At 50.9% G+C, this 25,425-nt stretch overlaps 2 protein-coding genes across 2 annotated transcripts in view; both read right to left on the reverse strand.

The window, feature by feature from the left end:
• Positions 1-2,320: 2,320 nt before the first annotated feature.
• On the reverse strand, positions 2,321-5,072 carry fadd (Fas (tnfrsf6)-associated via death domain). The gene is made up of 2 exons (XM_079244079.1): positions 4,758-5,072; positions 2,321-2,774 (listed from the first exon to the last, which is right to left on the reverse strand). The coding sequence occupies exons 1-2, from the start codon at positions 5,056-5,058 to the stop codon at positions 2,503-2,505; spliced, it is 573 nt and encodes a 190-aa protein (XP_079100205.1). The 5' UTR covers positions 5,059-5,072; the 3' UTR covers positions 2,321-2,502.
• A 12,987-nt stretch (positions 5,073-18,059) lies between these two features.
• The window catches only part of ano1a (anoctamin 1, calcium activated chloride channel a), a gene marked incomplete at both ends in the record, with an annotated part of 54,644 nt that continues 47,278 nt past the window's right edge, over positions 18,060-25,425 (reverse strand). The window contains 6 exons of the mRNA XM_079243346.1: positions 18,060-18,284; positions 22,464-22,569; positions 22,679-22,863; positions 23,088-23,140; positions 23,521-23,673; positions 24,427-24,569. Of these exons, the coding sequence (XP_079099472.1) occupies positions 18,060-18,284; positions 22,464-22,569; positions 22,679-22,863; positions 23,088-23,140; positions 23,521-23,673; positions 24,427-24,569 (865 nt within the window). The remainder of the gene's footprint in view (positions 18,285-22,463; positions 22,570-22,678; positions 22,864-23,087; positions 23,141-23,520; positions 23,674-24,426; positions 24,570-25,425) is intronic.

The raw sequence follows: 25,425 nt of genomic DNA on the forward strand, positions 1-25,425 counted from the left end.
TGACGTGTAGGGGGATCAGGTCCGGTCTACGGCCCGGTGGTGGACCGGATCATGACGTGTAGGGGAATCAGGTCCGGTCTACGGCCCGGTGGTGGACCGGATCATGACGTGTAGGGGGATCAGGTCCGGTCTACGGCCCGGTGGTGGACCGGATCATGACGTGTAGGGGAATCAGGTCCGGTCTACGGCCCGGTGGTGGACCGGATCATGACGTGTAGGGGGATCAGGTCCGGTCTACGGCCCGGTGGTGGACCGGATCATGACGTGTAGGGGAATCAGGTCCGGTCTACGGCCCGGTGGTGGACCGGATCATGACGTGTAGGGGGATCAGGTCCGGTCTACGGCCCGGTGGTGGACCGGATCATGACGTGTAGGAGGATCAGGTCCGGTCTACGGCCCGGTGGTGGACCGGATCATGACGTGTAGGGGGATCAGGTCCGGTCTACGGCCCGGTGGTGGACCGGATCATGACGTGTAGGGGGATCAGGTCCGGTCTACGGCCCGGTGGTGGACCGGATCATGACGTGTAGGGGGATCAGGTCCGGTCTACGGCCCGGTGGTGGACCGGATCATGACGTGTAGGGGGATCAGGTCCGGTCTACGGCCCGGTGGTGGACCGGATCATGACGTGTAGGGGGATCAGGTCCGGTCTACGGCCCGGTGGTGGACCGGATCATGACGTGTAGGGGGATCAGGTCCGGTCTACGGCCCGGTGGTGGACCGGATCATGACGTGTAGGGGGATCAGGTCCGGTCTACGGCCCGGTGGTGGACCGGATCATGACGTGTAGGGGGATCAGGTCCGGTCTACGGCCCGGTGGTGGACCGGATCATGACGTGTAGGGGGATCAGGTCCGGTCTACGGCCCGGTGGTGGACCGGATCATGACGTGTAGGGGGATCAGGTCCGGTCTACGGCCCGGTGGTGGACCGGATCATGACGTGTAGGGGGATCAGGTCCGGTCTACGGCCCGGTGGTGGACCGGATCATGACGTGTAGGGGGATCAGGTCCGGTCTACGGCCCGGTGGTGGACCGGATCATGACGTGTAGGGGGATCAGGTCCGGTCTACGGCCCGGTGGTGGACCGGATCATGACGTGTAGGGGGATCAGGTCCGGTCTACGGCCCGGTGGTGGACCGGATCATGACGTGTAGGGGGATCAGGTCCGGTCTACGGCCCGGTGGTGGACCGGATCATGACGTGTAGGGGGATCAGGTCCGGTCTACGGCCCGGTGGTGGACCGGATCATGACGTGTAGGGGGATCAGGTCCGGTCTACGGCCCGGTGGTGGACCGGATCATGACGTGTAGGGGGATCAGGTCCGGTCTACGGCCTGGTGGTAGACTGGCTATAGATACTTTTGAGCAGACTAGTATTCTGCTTAAACTGGATCATTCAGCCCTAGCTTAGTCAGTGCTAAGCTAATCTTTGAGTATCTTTCTGGGTTATTTTCAGCTCCAATATTAGAATCTTGATTAACTGAGTTGATTTGTTGTCTTTAAATTATTCACTAAAACTAAACATGACATGGTTTTCCCTCATTAGTTTCAAGCTAAGGTAGTGCACAGCCATGTAGCTTCATGCTAACATGAGGTTAACGGCTTAGCATAACCTGCACACAGACACATGGAGATATTTTTAAAGGATCAGTGATTAGAAAACTACTTTAAATTTACTTTAAACTGGTGAAATGATACTGGTGATACTGGTGGTCCATGCAGATCTGTTTCTCCCTCTGACAGTTATCTGTCAATCACCTGAGATGACATGTGAGGTGTCCAGTCAGATTTCCCCTGGATCCAGAGACCGAACTCTCTTCCTGATCAGTCAGACATGAAAACCATTTGTTGCCTGATCACATCCTGGATGTTGAGCTCCAAAATGGTCTTTTCCATCTGTACACATGAAACCAGGCTAAACCTTCCTCCTGGTCTCAGACCAGATATTTTTACTCGTGAGTTGCAGTAACCAGGTTAGTCCAGTCTGACTAGCACTCCTCTGATTCCAGTCAGACATTTTAGTTGTTGGAAGAAAGAAAATGGAAATAATTCCACATGAAGAATGTCTGACAGATCCACGTTTTCAGTTTGGATCTTTGAGTCAGAACACTGATGTATCGTTATGCTTGTTACACCTCCAGATATTAAACAGCATACCAGCTCATAATAAAACATGTACCTGGAATTAATATTTACAGTACTGACATAAAATACAGATGAATTTTCTCTGTGAAAAAAACATGACAGCAACCTTTTCAGTCGTGGCGTTTTCATGTCAGGAAGACTTTATTAAAAAATTAACCATGATTTTTTTTCCCATTCTCCAAAAAAAAATAACATGATGACGATGATGATGAAGAGCAGAAAAGCAGAAATGCTTCATCACATTTCCTTTATCATGATTTCCTGCTTCAGCCTTCAGGCATCATTGTGAAAACCTCTGTCCCAGCTTTTGTTGCCATGGTTATGGCCAGTCTGCTTGATGTGGGAACCCCCATCAGCCTCACAGGTCTTTCAGTCTTCCCTCCACCTTATCAGCCGTGAGGTTGAAGTGACAGAGCCGCAGCGCTTGGATCAGTTCCTCCGTTCGGGCCTCGGCTCCTCGACTCTTCCTCCACTCCTTCAGCAGCTCCATGGTCGTTTCCTCCAGATCTGTGGGATGTCTTTTGGAGACGCACTCCAGCTTCACCTCAGTCAGATGCAGTTTGCGGCCCAGTTTACGCCAGTTCCTTCCCAGATTCTCTGCAATCACCACCGAAGCAGCGTCTAGTTTGGCTGAGGGAGAAAAAACAGGTCAGACTGAGTGTTTGGAGTTTGTTCTGCAGGTTACCGTTATCAACATGGTCAGGTACAAGTTCACCGGACGGACAGACAGATTTTCTCCTGGTTATCATTTCTTTTTGTTTTCTTGGCTATCCCCCCTCTTGTAGACAGAGTATGGATAATAGATAATAGAGTATGGATCGTCCTCCAATGGAAAATGTCAAGTTGAATGATCCCTGTCGTCTGCTGGCCCCGCCCACCCCTCAGATTAAAAAAAAAAAAACTTCTGTGTCTCAGATGTTAGAAGGTGGATAGATCATAACATTTTAAAAGTTAATATGTGCAATCATTCCGTCATACAGAGAAATGACTGCGAGACCTCGTTGTTTCTTTTCTAAAAGAAACACTAAATATGCAAATGAGTCTGCAGGTGAAGGTGACTCCCGCAGCAGCTGATTGGCAATTGGAGACAACAGGAACTTGGTTGTTCCTCCTCTGATCTCTGACATGAACATCTGGATAAGGCTTTCCAGACGTTCTCTGTAAAGCCTAGAGATGGTTGTGGGTTCAATTCTCAGTAAATACTCAGACCAACAAGCTTAAATCCTCTTTCTTCCTCATTCTGATGCTCAGTTTGGACTCAGCAAGTTGTCCTCACCATGGCTACCTGACTGCATGCTGGCATGTGATTGGTTGGTTTGGTATTAGTGAAGAATGGAGGCGGTAAAGGGGACAGCGAGTAAACAACAACAGCTGAATGTGATTCAGCATCAAATAGTGCAGGTTGGCCTGCACAGCTCCTTTAAAACACACGTCCCAGTCATGTTCTGGCATAAAATCTATGTTGAATGGAGTTTTTTTGACAACACGTTATACGTTTTTATGTTTTACCTTCATGCTACAATAAAACGGACCAAAACAGGAAAATAAAGTTAACAAAAAACAAAATAAAACATGTTGATATGAACAGTTTACAGCCTGTTTGTGGAATTCATTAGTTTCTGTGCATGTACAATATTACTATTTGTTTTGTTTTTGTGTATGGACTCAGTGTTTTACTGGCCAGAGGACGGAGCATTTCAGTTTTACAGAAACCCGGCTACGTGTGGACATGGTCTCAGTCAACATTAATATCAGCTGCTGCCTAAACTGCACCGGTAAGACCAATGCTTACATTGATTATTACATAGTTTATCTGTGGTCCATGTGTATTGAAAATATATATTCAAGAGGAAAGGGCTGAAATAAATGTACAAGTAGAGGATTTGATTACAAATCAATCCTGTCTGCGCCATGCTGAACTGCATCCCCTTTAAAAAGTTGGATTTATGGGTTTGTTTCATGGAAAACTAATCTACCAAATCCATCCTTTTACAGCGAACGAAAGAAAAATATGTGTTATTTAGAAACCAGATGAGGTGTGTGACTTCTGTGTTGAATCATTTATAATCACATTATGAATTGTATTAAACTGAATCAGACTGTAGTCAAATCCTTAATAAATCACATGGCATGGCATAGATAGCGGCATCAGCGTTGCTGCTGTTAAGTTTTTCTCTAATTTCCCCCCACATTATGTTTTAAGTTGATGTCAATAAAACATCAACACTCATCTGCCAGAGACGACTGATGAACATAAAATCTGATCCAATCAGCTGAAAAACAAAAACAAGGATTGAACATTTAATCAGTTTTATAAACAACACCGCTGCTAGCTACTTAGCTAGCTGCCCCCACCAAGATGGCGGACGTGTTGACGTATGGCAGCAGTGACCGGAAGCTGCGTTAATTCCACGAACAACAACCACAAAAACAAAACAACAAAACAAAAAGCGTTATCTGTTTTCTTCAATAACAAACGTTTGTTTTAGTTGTGAACAATTCCCTGAAACAGGCTAACTGACTGAAGCTCTGCATGTGTGTATGAGTTTGAACCGCCAGTCCACCGGCCCTGATGATGTCACCACCGTGACGTAAGACGCATGGTCACGTTACCTCTCTCCGTGGCGTCCAGGTCGCTCTCCACTGAACCAAACGCGCTGTGGAAGCTGTTCAGTTTGTCCGCCAGGTCGTCCCGGTGGATCTTCCTGAGGAGTGTGGACAGGTAGTCCGTGTGGTCCTCCGCCAGGAGGCCTCTCTCCGTCAGGAGCTCAAACAGTTTGTGTCCGGTCTCCACGTCCTCCGCTTCCTTCTTTCTGATCACGTCTCGGGTCAGAAACTTCAGCTTGTCCAGGTTTCCAGCGTCCAGCTGGCCGGAGATGTCCAGCAGGACGGAGTTAAACCGCATTCCGCTCATCTGTCCCTCGTAAACCCAACATCCACTGGAGCTCGCGAGGAGGAGCTTTTACTTTCACTTCCGCCTTCAACGTGCGGGCTGCTGTCTCCTCCTCCTGCTGCCTCCTCCTCCTCCTCCTCCTCCTGCTGCTGCCTCCTCCTCCTGCGGCTGTCTCCTCCTCCTCCTGCTGCCTCCTCCTCCTGCTGCTGCCTCCTCCTCCTCCTCCTGCTGCCTCCTCCTCCTCCTGCTGCCTCCTCCTCCTGCGGCTGTCTCCTCCTCCTCCTGCTGCCTCCTCCTCCTCCTCCTGCTGCCTCCTCCTCCTCCTGCGGCTGTCTCCTCCTCCTCCTGCTGCCTCCTCCTCCTGCTGCCTCCTCCTCCTGCTGCTGCCTCCTCCTCCTGCGGCTGTCTCCTCCTCCTCCTGCTGTCTCCTCCTCCTCCTCCTCCTGCTGCTGCCTCCTCCTCCTGCGGCTGTCTCCTCCTCCTGCTGTCTCCTCCTCCTGCTGTCGCCTCCTCCTGCTGTCTCCTCCTGCTGCATCCTCCTCCTGCTGTCTCCTCCTCCTGCTGTCACCTCCTGCTGCATCCTCCTCCTGTTGTCTCCTCCTCCTGCTGACTCCTCCTCCTGCTGCCTCCTCCTCCTCCTGCTGCTGCCTCCTCCTCCTGCTGCTGCCTCCTCCTCCTGCGGCTGTCTCCTCCTCCTGCTGTCACCTCCTGCTGCATCCTCCTCCTGCTGCATCCTCCTCCTGCTGTCGCCTCCTCCTGCTGTCTCCTCCTGCTGCTGTCTCCTCCTGCTGCATCCTCCTCCTGCTGTCTCCTCCTCCTGCTGCTGCCTCCTCCTCCTGCGGCTGTCTCCTCCTCCTGCTGCCTCCTCCTCCTCCTCCTCCTCCTGCTGCTGTCTCCTCCTCCTGCTGCATCCTCCTCCTGCTGTCTCCTCCTCCTGCTGCTGCCTCCTCCTCCTGCGGCTGTCTCCTCCTCCTGCTGCCTCCTCCTCCTCCTCCTCCTCCTGCTGCTGTCTCCTCCTCCTGCTGCCTCCTCCTCCTGCGGCTGTCTCCTCCTCCTGCTGCTGTCACCTCCTCCTGCTGCTGTCACCTCCTCCTGCTGCTGTCTCCTCCTCCTGCTGCCTCCTCCTCCTGCTGCTGCCTCCTCCTCCTGCTGCTGCCTCCTCCTCCTGCGGCTGTCTCCTCCTCCTGCTGCTGTCACCTCCTCCTGCTGCTGTCTCCTCCTCCTGCTGCCTCCTCCTCCTGCTGCCTCCTCCTCCTCCTGCTGCCTCCTCCTCCTGCTGCTGCCTCCTCCTCCTGCTGCCTCCTCCTCCTGCTGCTGCCTCCTCCTCCTGCTGCCTCCTCCTCCTGCTGCTGCCTCCTCCTCCTGCGGCTGTCTCCTCCTCCTGCTGCTGTCTCCTCCTCCTGCGGCTGTCTCCTCCTCCTGCTGCTGTCACCTCCTCCTGCTGCTGCCTCCTCCTCCTGCGGCTGCCTCCTCCTCCTGCTGCTGTCACCTCCTCCTGCGGCTGTCTCCTCCTCCTGCTGCTGTCACCTCCTCCTGCTGCTGCCTCCTCCTCCTGCGGCTGCCTCCTCCTCCTGCTGCTGCCTCCTCCTCCTGCTGCTGCCTCCTCCTCCTGCGGCTGTCTCCTCCTCCTGCTGCTGTCTCCTCCTCCTGCTGCTGCCTCCTCCTCCTGCTGCCTCCTCCTCCTGCTGCTGTCTCCTCCTCCTGCTGCCTCCTCCTCCTGCTGCTGCCTCCTCCTCCTCCTGCTGCCTCCTCCTCCTGCTGCTGCCTCCTCCTCCTGCGGCTGTCTCCTCCTCCTGCTGCTGTCTCCTCCTGCTGTCTCCTCCTCTTGCTGTCGCCTCCTGCTGCCTCCTTCTGTCTCCTCCTACAAGTACCTCCAGTTTATGGTAATTTCCCCTTCACCATCATCATCATCATCATCATCATGACATCCTGACTCCTGATAGGCTGCCATGATCATGTGACCTGGAAGAAGCCCTTTCTGTTTTATGGCGTAAAACTCAGATATGAAAACAAATGTTTTGCTTTATGTGGAGTTATTGATAAAATCAGAAACTGACTGGCAGATGAAGTATTGATAAATCTCACTGATGATCAGAGCTTTAGACGAACTGAACACACCCACAGATAATCAATCAGATCCATCATGTTTCTTCCTCTACGCCCACCTGGCCCCCAAGCCGGCAGCTCCGTGCGGTTTTTCGCCACCATGCCCACCTGGCGGCTCCGTGCGGTTGGTCGCCACCACCACGCCCACCTGGCCCCCCAGCCAGTGGCTCTGTGCGGTTGGTCGCCATCCCGCCCACCTGGCCCCCCAACCAGTGGCTCTGTGCGGTTGGTCGCCATCCCGCCCACCTGGCCCCCAAACCAGTGGCTCTGTGCGGTTGGTCGCCGCCACCACGCCCACCTGGCCCCCCAACCAGTGGCTCTGTGCGGTTGGTCGTCACCACCGCCCACCTGGCCCCCCAACCAGTGGCTCTGTGCGGTTGGTCGCCATCCCGCCCACCTGGCCCCCCAACCAGTGGCTCTGTGCGGTTGGTCGCCATCCCGCCCACCTGGCCCCCAAACCAGTGGCTCTGTGCGGTTGGTCGCCGCCACCACGCCCACCTGGCCCCCCAACCAGTGGCTCTGTGCGGTTGGTCGCCATCCCGCCCACCTGGCCCCCCAGCCAGTGGCTCTGTGCGGTTGGTCGTCACCACCGCGCCCCCCAGCCGGCGGCTCTGTGCTGTTGGTCGCCACCACCGCGCCCCCCAGCCGGCGGCTCTGTGCTGTTGGTCGCCACCACCGCGCCCCCCAGCCGGCGGCTCTGTGCTGTTGGTCGCCACCACCGCGCCCCCCAGCCGGCGGCTCTGTGCTGTTGGTCGCCACCACCGCGCCCCCCAGCCGGCGGCTCCGTGCTGTTGGTCGCCACCACCGCGCCCCCCCAGCCGGCGGCTCCGTGCGGTTGGTCACCACCACCGCGCCCCCCAGCCGGCGGCTCCGTGCGGTTGGTCACCACCACCGCGCCCCCCCCAGCCGGCGGCTCCGTGCGGTTGGTCGCCACCACCGCGCCCCCCAGCCGGCGGCTCCGTGCTGTTGGTCGCCACCACCGCGCCCCCCAGCCGGCGGCTCCGTGCTGTTGGTCGCCACCACCGCGCCCCCCCAGCCGGCGGCTCCGTGCTGTTGGTCGCCACCACCGCGCCCCCCAGCCGGCGGCTCCGTGCTGTTGGTCGCCACCACCGCGCCCCCCAGCCGGCGGCTCCGTGCTGTTGGTCACCACCACCGCGCCCCCCAGCCGGCGGCTCCGTGCTGTTGGTCACCACCACCGCGCCCCCCAGCCGGCGGCTCCGTGCTGTTGGTCACCACCACCGCGCCCCCCAGCCGGCGGCTCCGTGCTGTTGGTCACCACCACCGCGCCCCCCAGCCGGCGGCTCCGTGCTGTTGGTCACCACCACCGCGCCCCCCAGCCGGCGGCTCCGTGCTGTTGGTCACCACCACCGCGCCCCCCAGCCGGCGGCTCCGTGCGGTTGGTCGCCTCTTCGTTCCCGTAGAAAGTCGAATGTTTCGGGACTTCCTGGCCGACTCATTAAACGTTCGGTTTTTCACGGATCTGTTTGGTTTGTTCGGCTTTTAGTCCTTCAGCGTGTTTTTCCCATCGTCTGGTTTTCTGACCCTTCAGGTGGCGATGCTGCCGCCATCTTGCTTTTCCCGGCTCGCAGTCTGCGACCATGGCCGAGAGGAGATGGTGTTTGTTGTAGCGACCCGTCGGGGTGTTTCCAGCTTTGGATGTGGTGCTGAGGGAAGTCTCGCCGTGCAGCATGGATCCTTCCTGCGCCAACACCACACGGGTTCCTCTGGTCTCTCAGCGTGTAGCGCCTTGCCTTCCTCCTCTTCCTCCTCTTCCTCCTGCTGGCTGACAGGGGGGGGGGGGGGGGGGGGGCATTATGATAACAGAGCGCAGGGAGGGAAATGGAAATCAGGTGTAAAAACTATTTTACATGTGATTATATCACCTTGGAGATTTTTAAATTCCATTTTTAAGCTCAGTAAACAATTTGGTCACTCCACCCTGACATTTTTTGTTACAAACCATTGAACTATTTGATATTTTCATCAAACGTAATTCTGATCTGATGATTTACTCATTTTCTCAGCCCCCCCCCCCCCCCCCCCCCCCCTAGCGGGCCACAGCCAGTGGCTACTGGTCCCTCAGGAAGAGGGTACTATCAAGTTTACATTTATCTGGATGTGCAGACCAGACCCATCCGGTCTCCAGTCTGTTGAAACAGATCAGGGTTTCTCCTGAGATTTTAGCAACGTGGTTATCTGGAACATCTGGGGCCTCATTTACGAAGCTGTCGCACCAAACCCGGCGTACGCCAAGTATAGTCAACTTTTGGGATTTATGGAAACACGACTTGGCGGTAAAACGTCCCGACCTCCACGCCAACTCTGACCCCGGCGTACGACAACATCTGGAGAAACGGGAAACGGCGACACCAAAGGCAGAAAATAAAAGCAAAGAAATGGTGTGAAATTTGAGACATTTGTTCAAAATCAAATATAAACCTTTATGTATAATATTGTACATAATATTGTGTATAATATTGTAATATTAACAGCATCTGCAAAAAAAAAAACAAAAAACGCACATTTGATATTGTTCCTCCACCAATAAAACATCAACCACTAAAATCTGTTCTGAAACCAAGCAGTTCTACATGTTAGAAAAACCATTTCACACAGTTAAGTCATACAGAAGCTGCATTAATAATAAAAGTCTAAATGAATAATTGCATTAAAATGACGTGTCGCCATGACAACAGCCCATCATCAGGCTGCTCAGGTGTTTCCTCCACCTGCAGATACAGAACATGAAGTGATGGATGGAGATAAAATGCTCCCCAACGTGGCTTATCTGTCCCTGCTGGTGGACATGGAACATGGAGACTCTGGACTCCAGTCCGGCACCTTCCAAAGGGAAGGGACTGACAGGTCGGGTCCGCTCCTTTTCCCAACCCAGAGCAGAGGAACAGAACGATGTTCTCCACAGCCAGACGTGGTGTAGCGGCCATCGGGCAGATGGAGGCAGGTGGAGGTGCCTCCATGCCCAGGAGGAAACCTGTTGTACAGCTGCAGATGTCTGCAGATAGTGGAGACGCTACATAACATGCTACTAAATGACGTCAGCGCTTCACCTGCGTTCACCTGATCAATCATCCAATCTGAATGATTGTGTTGTCAATCATCCTCTCACGTTGGAACCAAACGCTGCTGCTTTACGTCTAGAAGTGATGCAACACATCAGAGGTGGAGAATTCTCATTTATTCACAAGTTTATCTTTAGTGTGGTTTCTGTCAGGGTGGTGTTTATTTCTCTCCATCTCCTGCACCTCCTCCTTCATGGTGATTATTGGTTCCTCTGCGAGGACACCGCAGCTAGGACACAAGGTGGAACCACTGCCCCCCCTCTCTGCAGCGCTGCAACCCAGCTGGGACACACAGGAACACCAGTATGTTCCCAGTAAATAAACTGGAGTCAGAGACGTCTCATTTATGTCCGTTCATTTTATAATCTGAAACCAAGGAATGAAGCACTTCCAGCATCATCTGGAGCATTTTGTTCCAGCGTATCTCTGGACTCCTTCATTTTCCCGCCAGCTTCTAATCTGTGGGAGTGGGCAGCGCCCCCCCTTCCTCCTCCTGTGGACCAAGATGCACTTTCTCCCTACATTTTATTGTCTGACCACTTTATTTGTCCTTTCTGGATAAGTCCGGTGGTCTGATGAGACGCTGACAGCATCTGTCCCCTGCTGACCTCCTCTGTCTTTCTGCTGGTGCTGATGTCCATCCCGTCTCCACCAGATAAAATACTTTTACATTTTACAACTTTATCTGTTAGAATTTCTTCCTCATTTCCCAAAAATTCCTCTTTTTGGCTTTTTTCCTGCAGAACTGTCATGGAAATGAGATGGATTAATATTTATCAGGGTGTTCACCTGACCTGTTATGGCCAACATGTGGGCGTGGCCAGATGTTCCTTCATGTGGCAACATTTACTGTTGATCCTGATTTATGAAGGAAACAGGCGTGGGACGTGCTGCTTTGTAAATCGTGAAGTTTCTTTGCGCCGCATTTCCTGTTGTCCGTGCGTACGCCGCCTGCAGTCAGCGTTGCTACGCACAGGTTGATAAATGAGGCCCCTGGTCTCTAAACACCATGTAACACAGTTACACAGTCTGTGGTCGTATAAGGGGACATGTGTGGACTGGACCAGAGGTGGAATGGTAAAATGTCATTGTAAAGTTGTGGAAGTGCCATTTGTAACATGAACGTTCATCCAGGTCATTCATACTGGCTGTGAAATGTTTGCAACATTTTTCAAAATGTCGCCTTTTGAACAACATTAAAGGACAGCGTCGCCTTACCTACCAGGATGTCTGAATGCCCACCATGTTGCACTGTCCTGTTGGTGGTTAATCTGTCGGTTAGACACCCCAGTGATGGTGGACAGTAGGGAAGATGGAGCTACCCTGTTTGAGGTCTTTTTCCCAGCTGGGAAAACTGCAGTTGATGGTTGTGTTTTAAGTACAGATGGAAGCTTGTTGTATTGCAGAGTTTAGTTATAATTGTCTTAAAACAAATGTGACACTCGGGAGGAAAAAGAGAAACGATTTAAAATAAAATTATTTGGTTCGGCAAACTAATTGCGCACATATTTTCTTGTCTTGTGATTAATTAGCTTCATGCGACAGGCTGAGGGATACGCCGTATGCCCTGGACCCGCCACCGACCACCACCCAACAGCCTCTACAAACTGGCAGAATAAAACTCATGTTGCTCCCCTCTGGAGATTCGTCTCCCTGCAGGGAACTGGTTCTTTGAACCAACTGGTCCAGGAGCAGCACATCAGTAGAGGATGTGATTCTGTTAGACTACCCCCCCCCCCCATTACAAGGCATGTCTGCAAATTCACTTTAAAAAGGCTGTTTAAAGCATGAAAACAGAGGCAAGAATGAAATGCATGTACATACACCCATAGCAGGCAGCCCATCCCGTTTATTGGAATACATTACACAAGAACTAAACTAAAGAATCTGCAAAATATCAGTCAGTTTTACATGCAACTCACTCATCAACAAGTACCAGAGATGGAAGCAGGTCAGTCTGAAGGCTTTGCCATTATTAATACAAATGTGGAAAAAGTCCATGAAAGGAGGTCGTCTCACCCAGTCTTCACGTCGCAGCAGCTTATTTGTGCTTTACTGGGACCGTATGCAGCCAGTCATCCGCTGCGGCCCGGACCGACACATTAGGTGGAAAATCATTTGGTAAAACCCAATGTGCAGCTTTTCTTTGTTTTTATTTTCATCACAACTCAGAAAGATGCAGCTTGTTCTGAGAAACAACCAGCAGGACCTTTCCCAAACATCTTTTCAGAAACAGCAAAGAAAACTTCAAATTTCATTCAACATTTATTCAAAGGTTTGATTAAAATATGGTTTATAATACTGTAATGTGGGTGTGTCGGACGAGAAGTTGATCACTGATGCTGCTCACCTGGGGGGGGGGGGGGGGGGGGGAGATGGATTTGCGGCTGCAGCAGAGGAGAGAAAAGGAGAGACTGAGAGGAGCGACGGGGGGGTGGACGACGGCGTGGCTGTCGGCGTTTGACAAGCACTGTCCGAGCTCAGCGGCTGTGTACGTGGCGGAACTCTGGTGGGGGGGGGGGGGGGTGCTGTTCGCAGCTTATAGTGCTGCTGGCAGCGAAGACAGCTGACTAGGGGAGCTGCGTTCCTGCGATTAGGAGGGGAGGCTGGATGCCTCCTTTAGGTAGTTTGGGTCCGGGGATTAGTGCCTGGCCGGTGCACCTCCGAGCTGTTTTGACAACTGAACCCCCGCAAAGACACAGAGAGCGGATCAGGCCTGCCAGTTCGCCCTTCGTGGCAGGAGCCGCAACACCGCGGGGTCCGGCAGACTTTAATCCTTCCGCCCCACGGGAGGGTCGCGTCGTCAGACCGGGGCGGGATAAGTCACTATTTTTTTATTCTTATAACTTTGTTTTGTATTTGTTTATAACTCTTACTAACAGTTTTTATATCTGTTATAAGTCTGGGAGCTGTCATTTCAGGCGGTCAGTCAGCCGAGCAACACTTTACCTTTCTGACGTCATATGTGGGCGTGACCTACGTGGTGTTGCAGTGGTCCTTAAAGGGGGGGTGTTTGGCGAATCCCCCTAGTGTGCTGTGTGGTGTTGCTGTGCAGCTGTCTTTGTGTGCCTCTTTGGGTGTTAATAGCTCCTTTTTGGTTTGCAGTGTTGGCTCGCAGAACGTGGTGTAGTGCTCTGCCTACTGACTCCTTTATCTCATCTGCAGGTCCCAGACATTTTTTTCCGGATCAACATTTTTCTAATAAAGGTTGTTGTGTATACTTATAAACTGGTGTGGTGGGTACTCTCTTGCCTCTGACACCGGACCAGACCGGGTTAACAAAGGTGGTGGCAGCGTGATAAACAGAAATCCTATTACAATTCGTTTATAAAAGCCCAGCAGGCGGTTCAAGTCTCACACATGTCACTGAACACAGAACGTCCACACACCCCGCTGACCTGGGACGGCTATGGAACAGTACACCCCACCAGTCTGAGCCCAGTTTGCATCGTTCAGCAGGGTTTCCGCCCAGAAGACGTCCAAGCTTCAGCAGTTTTACACACCGAGCGCCAAACATCCTTCAGTCTTTGTGGAGGAAAAGATAAAAATACCTCACATCGTCTACAAGATTAAAATAATGTTTCAAAAGTTCTTTTTCCAGGTTTAACACAGACCAGTAACACTCGTCATGCTGGTCAGCCGGCAGATTGTGGTCCGCCTGGTCGGCATCAACCCACCGAGCAGGACGCCGGCGTCGCGTCGTACCACCAGCATCCTCCCACAGCCGCGTCTCACACACACACACACACACACACACACACACACACACACACACACACACACACACAGAAAAGGTTCCATGGCTTCACACTGAGATTATACCTGCTGCAACGTCATTTACACACCAGACGTAGCGTGTGTGTGTGTCTGAGACGCAGTGTGTGTGTGTGTGTGTCTGAGACGCAGTGTGTGTGTGTGTGTGTCAGACGTTTCCTCACGGCGGACGAGCGGATCTAAAGTGTCCGCGACTGAAGCTGGCCTGTGAGCGCGGCTGGAAGCTGACGTCTCAGCCAGGGGAGCAGGAGGAAACTCCTGGAACGGACCGAACACCAAAGGAAACTTCTGAACGTCTCCTTCTGGCTCAGTGGATTTTGTCCCGTTTGATTCCTGAAAGCAGTGTGAGTCAGATGTACATCTCTCCTCACACACCTCCAGGAAAAACTCCTGAAGCGGGCGATGAAACCTTTCAGATGGCGTTCAACATGTACAGGTGGATTTTGCAGTCTTTCAGGGCTTCTTCTGCTTTTTCCAGTCTGTCCTGTGAGCAGCTGATTCCTCCCAGCAGCAGGATGTCTGATAAAACCTACTTTCTACTCTTCTCACCCGGCACACAAGGAAACCTTTCAGAGTTGAGTTTGAGCTGCTGGACGATGAAGCTACGCGTGTCGGGATGTTTAGCTCCTCTAAGGTCATGTTTTACCCGGCGTTTCTGCAACATCTGCTGTGGACGGATTTCCATGACGTTTTCAGGACTTGTTGAAAATGTGAAAAGGAAGAACTGAATTATGTTTGCTTGTGATCCGGATCGCCGTTTGGATCCAGGAACTTTTTAAAGGCCTTGGCGGAGGTTTGCGCTCTCCGAGTGATTTCCTAGTTGTACCTGTAAAAGCAGCCTCCCAGGCTTTAGAAGAGGGTGTATGTAGGCCTGTCACCGGAACTAATTCTGCCATGCGGTTAATTGTCTCAGAAATGATTGCGATGGACGATAATATTGCGCTAAGCGATTATTGTTTTCATTTTGAGACAATTTTCAACTTAAATAACAATAATGCCATAATAATGCAAGTACACCCTTTCAGAGATGATACTTTACTTTACTTTCAGAGATGAACATACTTTAGTTTCTACAGAACATTTATCTGGATGTGCAGACCAGACCCATCCGGTCTCCAGTCTGCTGAAACAGATCAGGGTTTCTCCTGAGGTTTTAGCAACGTCACTGGAAACAACCAGCAGGACCTTTCCCAAACATCTTCTCAGAAACAGCAAAGAAAACTTCAAATTTCATTCAACATTTATTCAAAGGTTTGATTAAAATATGGTTTATAATACGTTTATAAAAGCCCAGCAGGCGGTTCAAGTCTCACACATGTCACTGAACACAGAACGTCCACACACCCCGCTGACCTGGGACGGCTATGGAACAGTACACCCCACCAGTCTGAGCCCAGTTTGCATCGTTCAGCAGGGTTTCCGCCCAGAAGACGTCCAAGCTTCAGCAGTTTTACACACCGAGCGCCAAACATCCTTCAGTCTTTGTGGAGGAAAAGATAAAAATACCTCACATCGTCTACAAGATTAAAATAATGTTTCAAAAGTTCTTTTTCCAGGTTTAACACAGACCAGTAACACTCGTCATGCTGGTCAGCCGGCAGATTGTGGTCCGCCTGGTCGGCATCAACCCACCGAGCAGGACGCCGGCGTCGCGTCGTACCACCAGCATCCTCCCACAGCCGTGTCTCACACACACACACACACACACACACACACACACACACACACACACACACACACACACACACACACAGAAAAGGTTCCATGGCTTCACACTGAGATTATACCTGCTGCAACGTCATTTACACACCAGACGTAGTGTGTGTGTCTGAGACGCAGTGTGTGTCTGAGACGCAGTGTGTGTGTGTGTGTCTGAGACGCAGTGTGTGTCTGAGACGCGGTGTGTGTGTGTGTGTCTGAGACGCAGTGTGTGTGTGTGTCTGAGACGCAGTGTGTGTGTGTGTCTGAGACGCAGTGTGTGTGTGTGTGTGTCTGAGATGCAGTGTGTGTGTGTGTGTGTCTGAGATGCAGTGTGTGTGTGTGTGTGTCTGAGACGCAGTGTGTGTGTGTGTGTCTGAGACGCGGTGTGTGTGTGTGTCTGAGACGCGGTGTGTGTGTGTGTCTGAGACGCAGTGTGTGTGTGTGTCTGAGACGCAGTGTGTGTCTGAGACGCAGTGTGTGTGTGTGTCTGAGACGCGGTGTGTGTGTGTGTCTGAGACGCGGTGTGTGTGTGTGTGTCTGAGACGCGGTGTGTGTGTGTGTGTCTGAGACGCGGTGTGTGTGTGTGTCTGAGACGCAGTGTGTGTCTGAGACGCAGTGTGTGTGTGTGTCTGAGACGCGGTGTGTGTGTGTGTGTGTGTCTGAGACGCGGTGTGTGTGTGTGTCTGAGACGCGGTGTGTGTGTGTGTCTGAGACGCAGTGTGTGTCTGAGACGCAGTGTGTGTCTGAGACGCAGTGTGTGTCTGAGACGCAGTGTGTGTGTGTGTCTGAGACGCGGTGTGTGTCTGAGACGCGGTGTGTGTGTGTGTGTCTGAGACGCGGTGTGTGTGTGTGTCTGAGACGCGGTGTGTGTGTGTGTCTGAGACGCAGTGTGTGTGTGTGTCTGAGACGCGGTGTGTGTGTGTGTCTGAGACGCAGTGTGTGTCTGAGACGCAGTGTGTGTGTGTGTCTGAGACGCGGTGTGTGTGTGTGTGTGTCTGAGACGCGGTGTGTGTGTGTGTCTGAGACGCGGTGTGTGTCTGAGACGCAGTGTGTGTGTGTGTCTGAGACGCGGTGTGTGTCTGAGACGCGGTGTGTGTGTGTCTGAGACGCAGTGTGTGTGTGTGTCTGAGACGCGGTGTGTGTGTCAGACGTTTCCTCACGGCGGACGAGCGGATCTAAAGTGTCCGCGACTGAAGCTGGCCTGTGAGCGCGGCTGGAAGCTGACGTCTCAGCCAGGGGAGCAGGAGGAAACTCCTGGAACGGACCGAACACCAAAGGAAACTTCTGAACGTCTCCTTCTGGCTCAGTGGATTTTGTCCCGTTTGATTCCTGAAAGCAGTGTGAGTCAGATGTACATCTCTCCTCACACACCTCCAGGAAAAACTCCTGAAGCGGGCGATGAAACCTTTCAGATGGCGTTCAACATGTACAGGTGGATTTTGCAGTATTTCAGGGCTTCTTCTGCTTTTTCCAGTCTGTCCTGTGAGCAGCTGATTCCTCCCAGCAGCAGGATGTCTGATAAAACCTACTTTCTACTCTTCTCACCCGGCACACAAGGAAACCTTTCAGAGTTGAGTTTGGCTTTGAGGCTCTACAGGGATCGCAGTGAGAGCTCCTGTTGTGCTCAGTGGGTCCAGAGTTCCTTATCATTCATGTTCATGACCATTTGTAAAGACCAGTCTGAACAAATGCAAGGCTAGTTTCTACCCAGGTAAGAGTGTAGTGCGGCTAAACTAAAAATTCTGTTTAGGAAGATGGAGATGATGAACATGGATGTCTCGACTCTTCCAGCTGCAAGGTTTCCAGTTTCTTGGAATGACCGTCTGGGATTGTGTTTGCAGAAATCCCAACGGTCCGATCTCTCCTCACTCACGGTGTTTATTCCCAAATCCTAAAACATGCATCAGGCCATGTTGCATGTCAGCAACAATTTCATGGATTTGTTCACAGCTGTGCAAAAAACAAACAAACCCATAAAAATGACAGAATTCTGCTTCGTGTTGCATCCTTCTGATAACATGAGAAATATTTGATCAGAAGGACCGTTTGGACGGATTAATGTCAGCTGTCTTCATTAAAAAAGAAAAAAGGTGCGTTCATGTCCGATGGGAGAGGTGTGTGGTAAAATAAGTCATGCTCGGCTGCAGGTGCAGTCGGGCAGCACCTCCTCAGGTGAACTTTAACTCTGAAACAATTCTGACGCAGAGATTTGTCCTTTCTGTGTCAAATTCTGGTAAAAGGTGAAATCTGTGGAGCTTCAGGGGAGGGATGGAAGCTTCAGTCCCGCAAACTAAAATCATGTAAACGCAGCAGAAGCTTTGCAGGAGATGCAAAACTGGCAGCGCGCTTCCATGGTAGCCTTTACCAGCCGGCCCGGGCGTGGCGAGGACGCGGCTGTACAGGACTCGGCTTGTCTGTGCCGTTGTCCTGGCTCTGGCTGCCCTGTGCTGCTATGGTTTTACCCTGCTCTTCCTTCATGAACAGCTCCACCATGAGGACCTTCTCTTTGTGCATCTGCAGGCTGATGTTCTTCGGGATGTCTGGGATCAGCCAGTCCACGAAGTCGCTCATAAGCATGACGACGTTCTGCAAGACAAAACATGAAGAGTTCACAGAAAGGACACCGACTGTTTGAGCCTGAAACTTTTTTAGACCTGAATTCAGAGGCCTGCATAGCTTGGTTGGACCGAGTGGTTACTATGGGAACAAGCGTTTGACGCATTAAAACATGCATTTCTTTGTGTTTGTTCTGCAATAGTAAACTTCTTCCATCTTTGTGCAGTGTGTGTGTCCAAATGTTTGACTTGATCAGGAGAAGTGTGCCTTTATGGTTTTTACCAAACCCCTAAAAAATCCCCAACGTGTGTTTGCAGAGGACAGTCGTGAAGCAGAGCCCATTTTGGAGTCTTTTCACTCAAGCAGAATTTCGTGACGGCACTTTGAAGGTAAAATGACTCGGAACAAAACTTTTATTCTGAATGACCTTTTCTCTTTGCGTTAGTTGGATTTTGTGTTTCTGACAGAAACCTGGCGAGTTCACGCCGTTCTCAGGATGTCTTCCTCCTGGTTGCGGATTCCTCAGCGTCCCTCGGACTGCAGGCAAAAGGTGGAGGAGCCGCCGCAGTGTTCGGATCCAGCTTCTCATGTCGGCAACTTCCAGCAGACAGTTTCTCCAGCTTTAAAGTTCAGCTTGTGGAGATAAAATGCGAATCTCCGTAATGTGGTAATTGATCAACCCTTCTTCAGGACTTTGCAAATTTATTGTCAGGAATTGTTCTGGATTATGATCGGATTTTGATTGGTGGCGACTTTAACATTCATGTGTGTAGTGAGACGAAGCTGTTAACCGAAGACGTCCTGAGTTTAACTCCTTCAACTTGCTCCAACTAGTGAAGGATCCGGCACATGAGAAGAGACACATCCTCGACCCGACTCTCGGTTTACATGGAAATGTTCAGCAGATTTGGGTTAGGATTTGTGATGCTGGCATTTCTGCTTGTTTTATTAAAGTTTGATCTTTTCAGGTCTGTCTTTAGCTCGCGTGCTCTTGTGCTTTCCCATCGCCTGATTAACACACAGACTGCATCATCCTTTTTGCTGCGTTTACAGAGCTGGAGCTTCCTGCTGTGGATTTCCACCTGAAGGAAATATTGATAAACCCCTGGAGGTCTTTGATTCTGTGTGTACTGATATATTAGAAGCTATTGCTCCGTTAAATGTAAACGCTGTAAACCAGCTTCAGAGCCGTGGCTTAATGAACACACGCGTGCGCTTCGACGCATCTGCTGTTGCGCTGGGAGAAAATGGAAGGACAAGCTTTGTATTTCCTTGGAGATATTTAAAAATCACTTAACTGAGGATCAGGTTGCTGTTTAAAAGGCTAAAAGCCAGTTTATCTCAATCTCTGAATATCAGTAAGCCGCAAATTCTTTTTAATGATTTGAACTCTCCTTTAGAGCCATATGACTCCTCTCACTCGACTCCTGTGTTACTTTGTGAAGGTTTTTAAAGTCTTTGATTGAAAAAGTGAGTGCAGTCAGATTCTAACTTTCACTCGGCACCCCTGACCTGCTAATCCAGGTGTTTCTCCTGCAGTTTTAGAACATTTTGAGCCTGTTACCATGTCTCAGACTTCTGAAATAATCCAGCACCAGAGGCCTTCATCTCGTCTTGGGGACAGTATCCCTGCTAGTCTGCTGAAGGAGGTTTTTAGTGCTGTAGCTCCCTGGGCAGTCAGTTTGGTTAATGCCTCTCTTCTCTCAGGTTGTGCTCCAGATGCTTTCAGCATGCTGCTCTGCATCCTCTTCCTAAAAACAACAGCTTGGACCCTGATGTTCTGTCAAACTTTAGGCCCATTTCTAAGCTGCCGTTTCTTTCTAAGATTTTAGAGAAGGTGCTTTATCTTCAGTTATAGGATCACCTTGACCTACACGGCATTCACGAGAAGTTTCAGTCTGGTTTTAAGTCATGCCCCAGTACTGAGACAGCTCTTCTCAGGGTCTACATTGATTTGCTTTTAATTTGCTTTTGATTCTGGAACTTCTGCTGTGTTAACTCTTGATCTCACTGCTGCTTTTGACACAGTAGATCATAATATTCTGTTATCATGTTTGCAGCAGTGTGTAGGTCTAAATGGTACACTACTCAAATGGTTCGAGACCTATTTATGTAACTGGAGTTTTTCAGTACATCTTGGGCAGTTCTCTCCAAAAGCAAAAAACACTTAAACATGGGGTACCTCAAGGCTCCATCCTGGGTCCCATCCTATTTTCTCTTTATTTACTTCTGCTGGGGTTCATCTTGAAAAAATACGTGTCAAATCATTGCTATGCTGATGACATTCAGGTTTATTTTCCTTTAAAGTCAGTTGGAGCCTGCTGTGTAGAAAACCTGCAGAACTGTTTGAACATGGATGGAGGTGAACTTCCTCTGCAGAAATGAGAACAAAACTGAAGTTTTAACTTGTGGGAAATCTGACCTGCTGGCAGGTCGCAGCAGTGCTGTTGGCTCCCTGGACTCTTTTAACCCTTTTATTAAAAATCTTTTCTTTGTGCTCCTTCTGGGGACTCCATTGTTCTGCTGGGGGATTTCAATGCTCACGTGGGCAATGACAGTGAGACCTGGAGGGGAGTGATTGGGAGGCATGGTCCCCCCCCCCGAACCCAAACAGTGTTTTGTTATTGGACTTCTGTGCTCGTCATGGATTGTCCATAACGAACACCATGTTCCAACATAAGAGTGTCCATATGTACACCTGGCATCAGGACTCCCTGGGCCGCAGTTCCATGATGGATTTTGTAGTCGTATCGTTGGACCTGCGGCCACATGCCTTGGACACTCGGGTGAAGAGGGGGGCGGAACTGTCAACTGATTCCAGGCACGTCCCTCTGGGAGGAGACCCCGGGGAAGACCCAGGACACGCTGGAGGGATTATATCTCTCGGCTGGCCTGGGAACGCCTCGGGATCCCCCCGCAGAGTTGGTAAATGTGGCTGGGAAGAGGGAAGTCTGGGCTTCCCTGCTTAGGTTGCTGCCCCCGTGACCCGACCCCGGATAAGTGGCAGAAGATGGATGGAGGGTTTTCTTTGATTTTAATTTCAACACCAATAAGCAGGTCAGTGCAGTGGTCCAGGCTAGTTTTTACAATTTAAGGCTTATCATTAAAGTAAAGCCTAATCTTCCGCATGATGTCCTGGAAAGGATCATTCATGCTTTTATTTTCTCTAGACTGGACTACTGCAACTCACTTTATACTGGGACCAACCAGTCTCTCCTTCATCGTTTACAGCTGCTCCAGAACTCAGCTGCCCGCCTGTTAACGGGGAAAAGACGGTGTGAGCACACGACCCCTGTACTGCGTTCTCTTCACTGGCTGCCTGTCTCATTTAGAATAGTTTTTAAAGTTTTACTTTTGGTTTTTAAATGTCTAAATGGTCTGGCTCCTTCATACCTTTCGGAGCTTCTGCACCGTCATCGTCCTGTCAGAGCTCTGTGAGATCTGAGAACCAGATGCTCTTAGTGGTCCTGAGGACTCGACTCCTGACTCGGGGAGAAAGAGCCTTTTCTATAGCAGCCTCCAAATTCTGGAATAATCTCCCTCATTCTGGGAGGTCTGCTAAGACTTTGAGTGGTTTTATGTCTCTTTTAAAAACTCATCTTTTTAAATTGGCGTTTAACTCCGGAGAGCAGGACTACTAGCTCCTCTACCCCTTTTTTTTGTCATACATTGTCCATTTAACAGTTTTTTTTATTCAATCTTTTAATGTTGATTTATTTTATTAATCTTTGCTGCACTTTGGATACTTTGTGGTTTATGAAAGTGTTTTATAAATAAAGTGTTGATGGATTTATTGATTTTATGCACCTACTTAACTGACGGCATGGATGCCATCAACTGTTGGCTGCCGATGTAGCCCAAGCTGCTGGAAACCTGCATACTGGCATGAAACCTCTCCATGCATCACAAATTGTTTATAAGCTGCAAGCTCAGAAAACTGTGTGTGGAAGTACAATACATGTACATTATTATAATACGTTGAAAAACAAACAAACGGGGAGCTACAGTAACAGATTACATCCGTGTCTTTGTTTAGCTGCAGAAGTGTGACGGTTCGGAGAAACCTCTGACTTCACAGTGTTTTGAGGCATTTTTAACTCAGTGACGGTATTTTTTCCCTCAGATGCTCTAAAATGATCTGTACAAATGACTTGTTTGCTTTGTGAGGTTAAATCCTTCAACATGTGGTCTGTGTGTGTAGCTGCAAACCTGAAAGACAATGACGAAGGCGAGGCGGACGGCTAGAATGGCCCAGAACTCTTTGGACAGGTCATACGGTGTGCTGGACCAGGGGGGCTCCCTGTAGTCCTTATATCTGGAAACACAAACAATATTTCCACCTGAGCACAAGAACTGTGGACATTTATCTAAAATCAGTGGAATTCCATCATTTATTTCCAGGAAATCTGCTGAATGAACCTTACCTGCACACCTTGACCCCGTAGCCCAGGTGGTTTGGCTGCATGGGGGCTGTTCCCGGCTCAAAGTCGCTGACGTTGAAGTAAGATAAAGTGTGATTGACGAAGCCGTGCAGGGTGCCGTCAGGACTGTAGGTGTACTGGTAGACCAGCCGAGGGATGAAGTCAGAGGTGAAGGCGATGACGAAAGCCTGGAGAGGACAACGGCTCATCAGGTGAAGAACTAACCCCCGACCTTCTCACAGAACAAACAGCTGCACCTCATGGAGATGCTCCTCCATCTGAAATCTTTCTGCTGCTCAAGTGGAAGCGTTAGTGAAATGGGACATATGGAGAGCACCAGCAGCTCCTGGTGAAGCTTAAACAGCATGAAAAGCTCAACGTGCGTCGACTGAAAATATAAACGCAGACTTACGTTAACGATGACGGCGACCTTGCTGAGGCCCCTCAAGAGGTTATACCAGATCCCTGCAGGGAAGAACAGTCAACAGGTCAGTAACACCACCACCAGATGGCGCCAACACTCCAGGAGGGTCGGCAGACCTCGTTTGGCTTCTAGCCGAAAATAAACGGTGATAGAAACCAGCATGTTGCACATGTGCATCCAGATGTTCACAGGAAGTCTAACTCACCTGGAAAGGTAGAAGAGCACTGATTATCTTTAATGCTTTGAGAGTCATGCTTATAAAAACCTCCTGACTCTAAAAACAGCTGGAGACACAACGTCCATGTTGGACACGTCTCCTGACCTATCTGACGCCGCCTGCGCGGACGCCGCCTGCGCGGAGGCCGCCTGCGCGGACGCCGTGCTGCGTCCGCGCCTGGATTTCCGTGTGGAAGAAACCTACCGATGTCCTTGGCTCTGGCTGCAATCGGCCGGCGCAGCTCCATCACAAACTTCTTGGCGTCCAGGCGAATTTCGATGATGTTATTCAGAAGAGCGAAGAGGGGAGCGAGAGGGAAGGAGGCCACGAACAGAGTCACCATCCCGAACTGGATGACTGGGGAGACAGGACAGGGGACATGATGGGGACAATCATCCAGAGGACGTTTAACAAGAAAACGAGACGCTCAGTCCAAACGGTTTCCAAACGTCTCTGAAGACAAACGGGACTAATCCAGAACAACGGGACCCCCGCACCTCGCTGGGTTTCCATCTACAGCAGATAATCTGAAGGACGTTCCAGCCGTTTTATTCCAGTCCACTAAAATGCTAAATGAAGCTCAGCAGAGCTGAAATCCACATTTACTCTGAAGCTTCCTCCTCTATGGGGATTATAAAAGTAAAAGCAACTACCATAACCAGGATTACTCACTGCCTGGAAACAATACCACAACAGTTCACAAAGCAGCTTAAAGCAGATTAAACATGTCCTCCTAATCAATAAACCCGGAATTTGACTACTGTCAATCCATTTTCCCTCCAGCTGTCAGCATGGAACCACCTGCTCTGCGCTTTGTCTCACTGCAGGGCATCACCGCCTCAGCTGACACTCAGAAAGGGGAATTATTGATCAGCGGAGCTCTGTATGTATGTGATGGACATCCTGGACACCAGGACTTTCTGCTCCTTCCTGTTACTGACTGACATGATGGAAACGTTTCACTGGTTAGTTTAAAAGCTTTGCTGATCAATAATCTATCGTGTAAACATCTGAGCCGCGGACGTGCCGGCTGAGCCGTGGACGCGTTCGCTGGTCCAGAGCGCCACTCTGGCGGCTCGTGTGGTTACAGAGCAGCAGGCGGAGCCTTACTCATCTCCATGTACTCGGGGTTGATGCCAACAAAAGGACCCAGCAGGTGGTCTTTCTCGTGGCGCTGCAGAGTCCTGTTCAGCTCCTCCTCCTCCTTGGAGTCCAAATCCGTCTTCCTCTTGCGGAGCAACTTCTTCAGCTTCCTGCATACCGCCGGGACACGGCAGACATGACACCCTCAGCTCAAGTCGTTTGTCACAAATATCTGACTGCATAACGTTTCTATCCAGACTAATAGGTGGGAACAGTGGGAAGAGTGGGAACTGTGGGAAGTGTGGGAACTGTAGGAACAGTGGGAAGTGTGGGAACTGTGGGAAGTGTGGGAACTGTAGGAACAGTGGGAAGTGTGGGAACAGTGGGAAGTGTGGGAACTGTAGGAACAGTGGGAAGTGTGGGAACAGTGGGAAGTGTGGGAACTGTAGGAACAGTGGGAAGTGTGGGAACAGTGGGAAGTGTGGGAAGTGTGGGAACAGTGGGAAGTGTGGGAACAGTGGGAAGTGTGGGAAGTGTGGGAACAGTGGGAAGTGTGGGAAGTGGGAACAGTGGGAAGTGTGGGAACAGTGGGAACAGTGGGAAGTGTGAGAAGTGGGAACAGTGGGAACAGTGGGAAGTGTGGGAACAGTGGGAAGTGTGGGAACAGTGGGAACAGTGGGAAGTTTGGGAACAGTGGGAACAGTGGGAAGTGTGGGAACTGTGGGAACAGTGGAAACAGTGGGAAGTGTGGGAACTGTGGGAACAGTGGAAACAGTGGGAAGTGTGGGAACAGTGGGAACAGTGGGAAGTGTGGGAAGTGTGGGAAGTGTGGGAACTGTGGGAAGTGTGGGAACAGTGGGAAGTGTGGAAACAGTGGGAAGTGTGGGAACAGTGGGAAGTGTGGGAAGTGTGGGAACAGTGGAAACAGTGGGAAGTGTGGGAACTGTGGGAAGTGTGGGAACAGTGGAAACAGTGGGAAGTGTGGAAACAGTGGGAAGTGTGGGAACAGTGGGAAGTGTGGGAAGT

Source organism: Telmatherina bonti (assembly GCF_933228915.1).
Source record: "Telmatherina bonti genome assembly, chromosome: 1".
NCBI lineage: Eukaryota > Metazoa > Chordata > Actinopteri > Atheriniformes > Telmatherinidae > Telmatherina > Telmatherina bonti.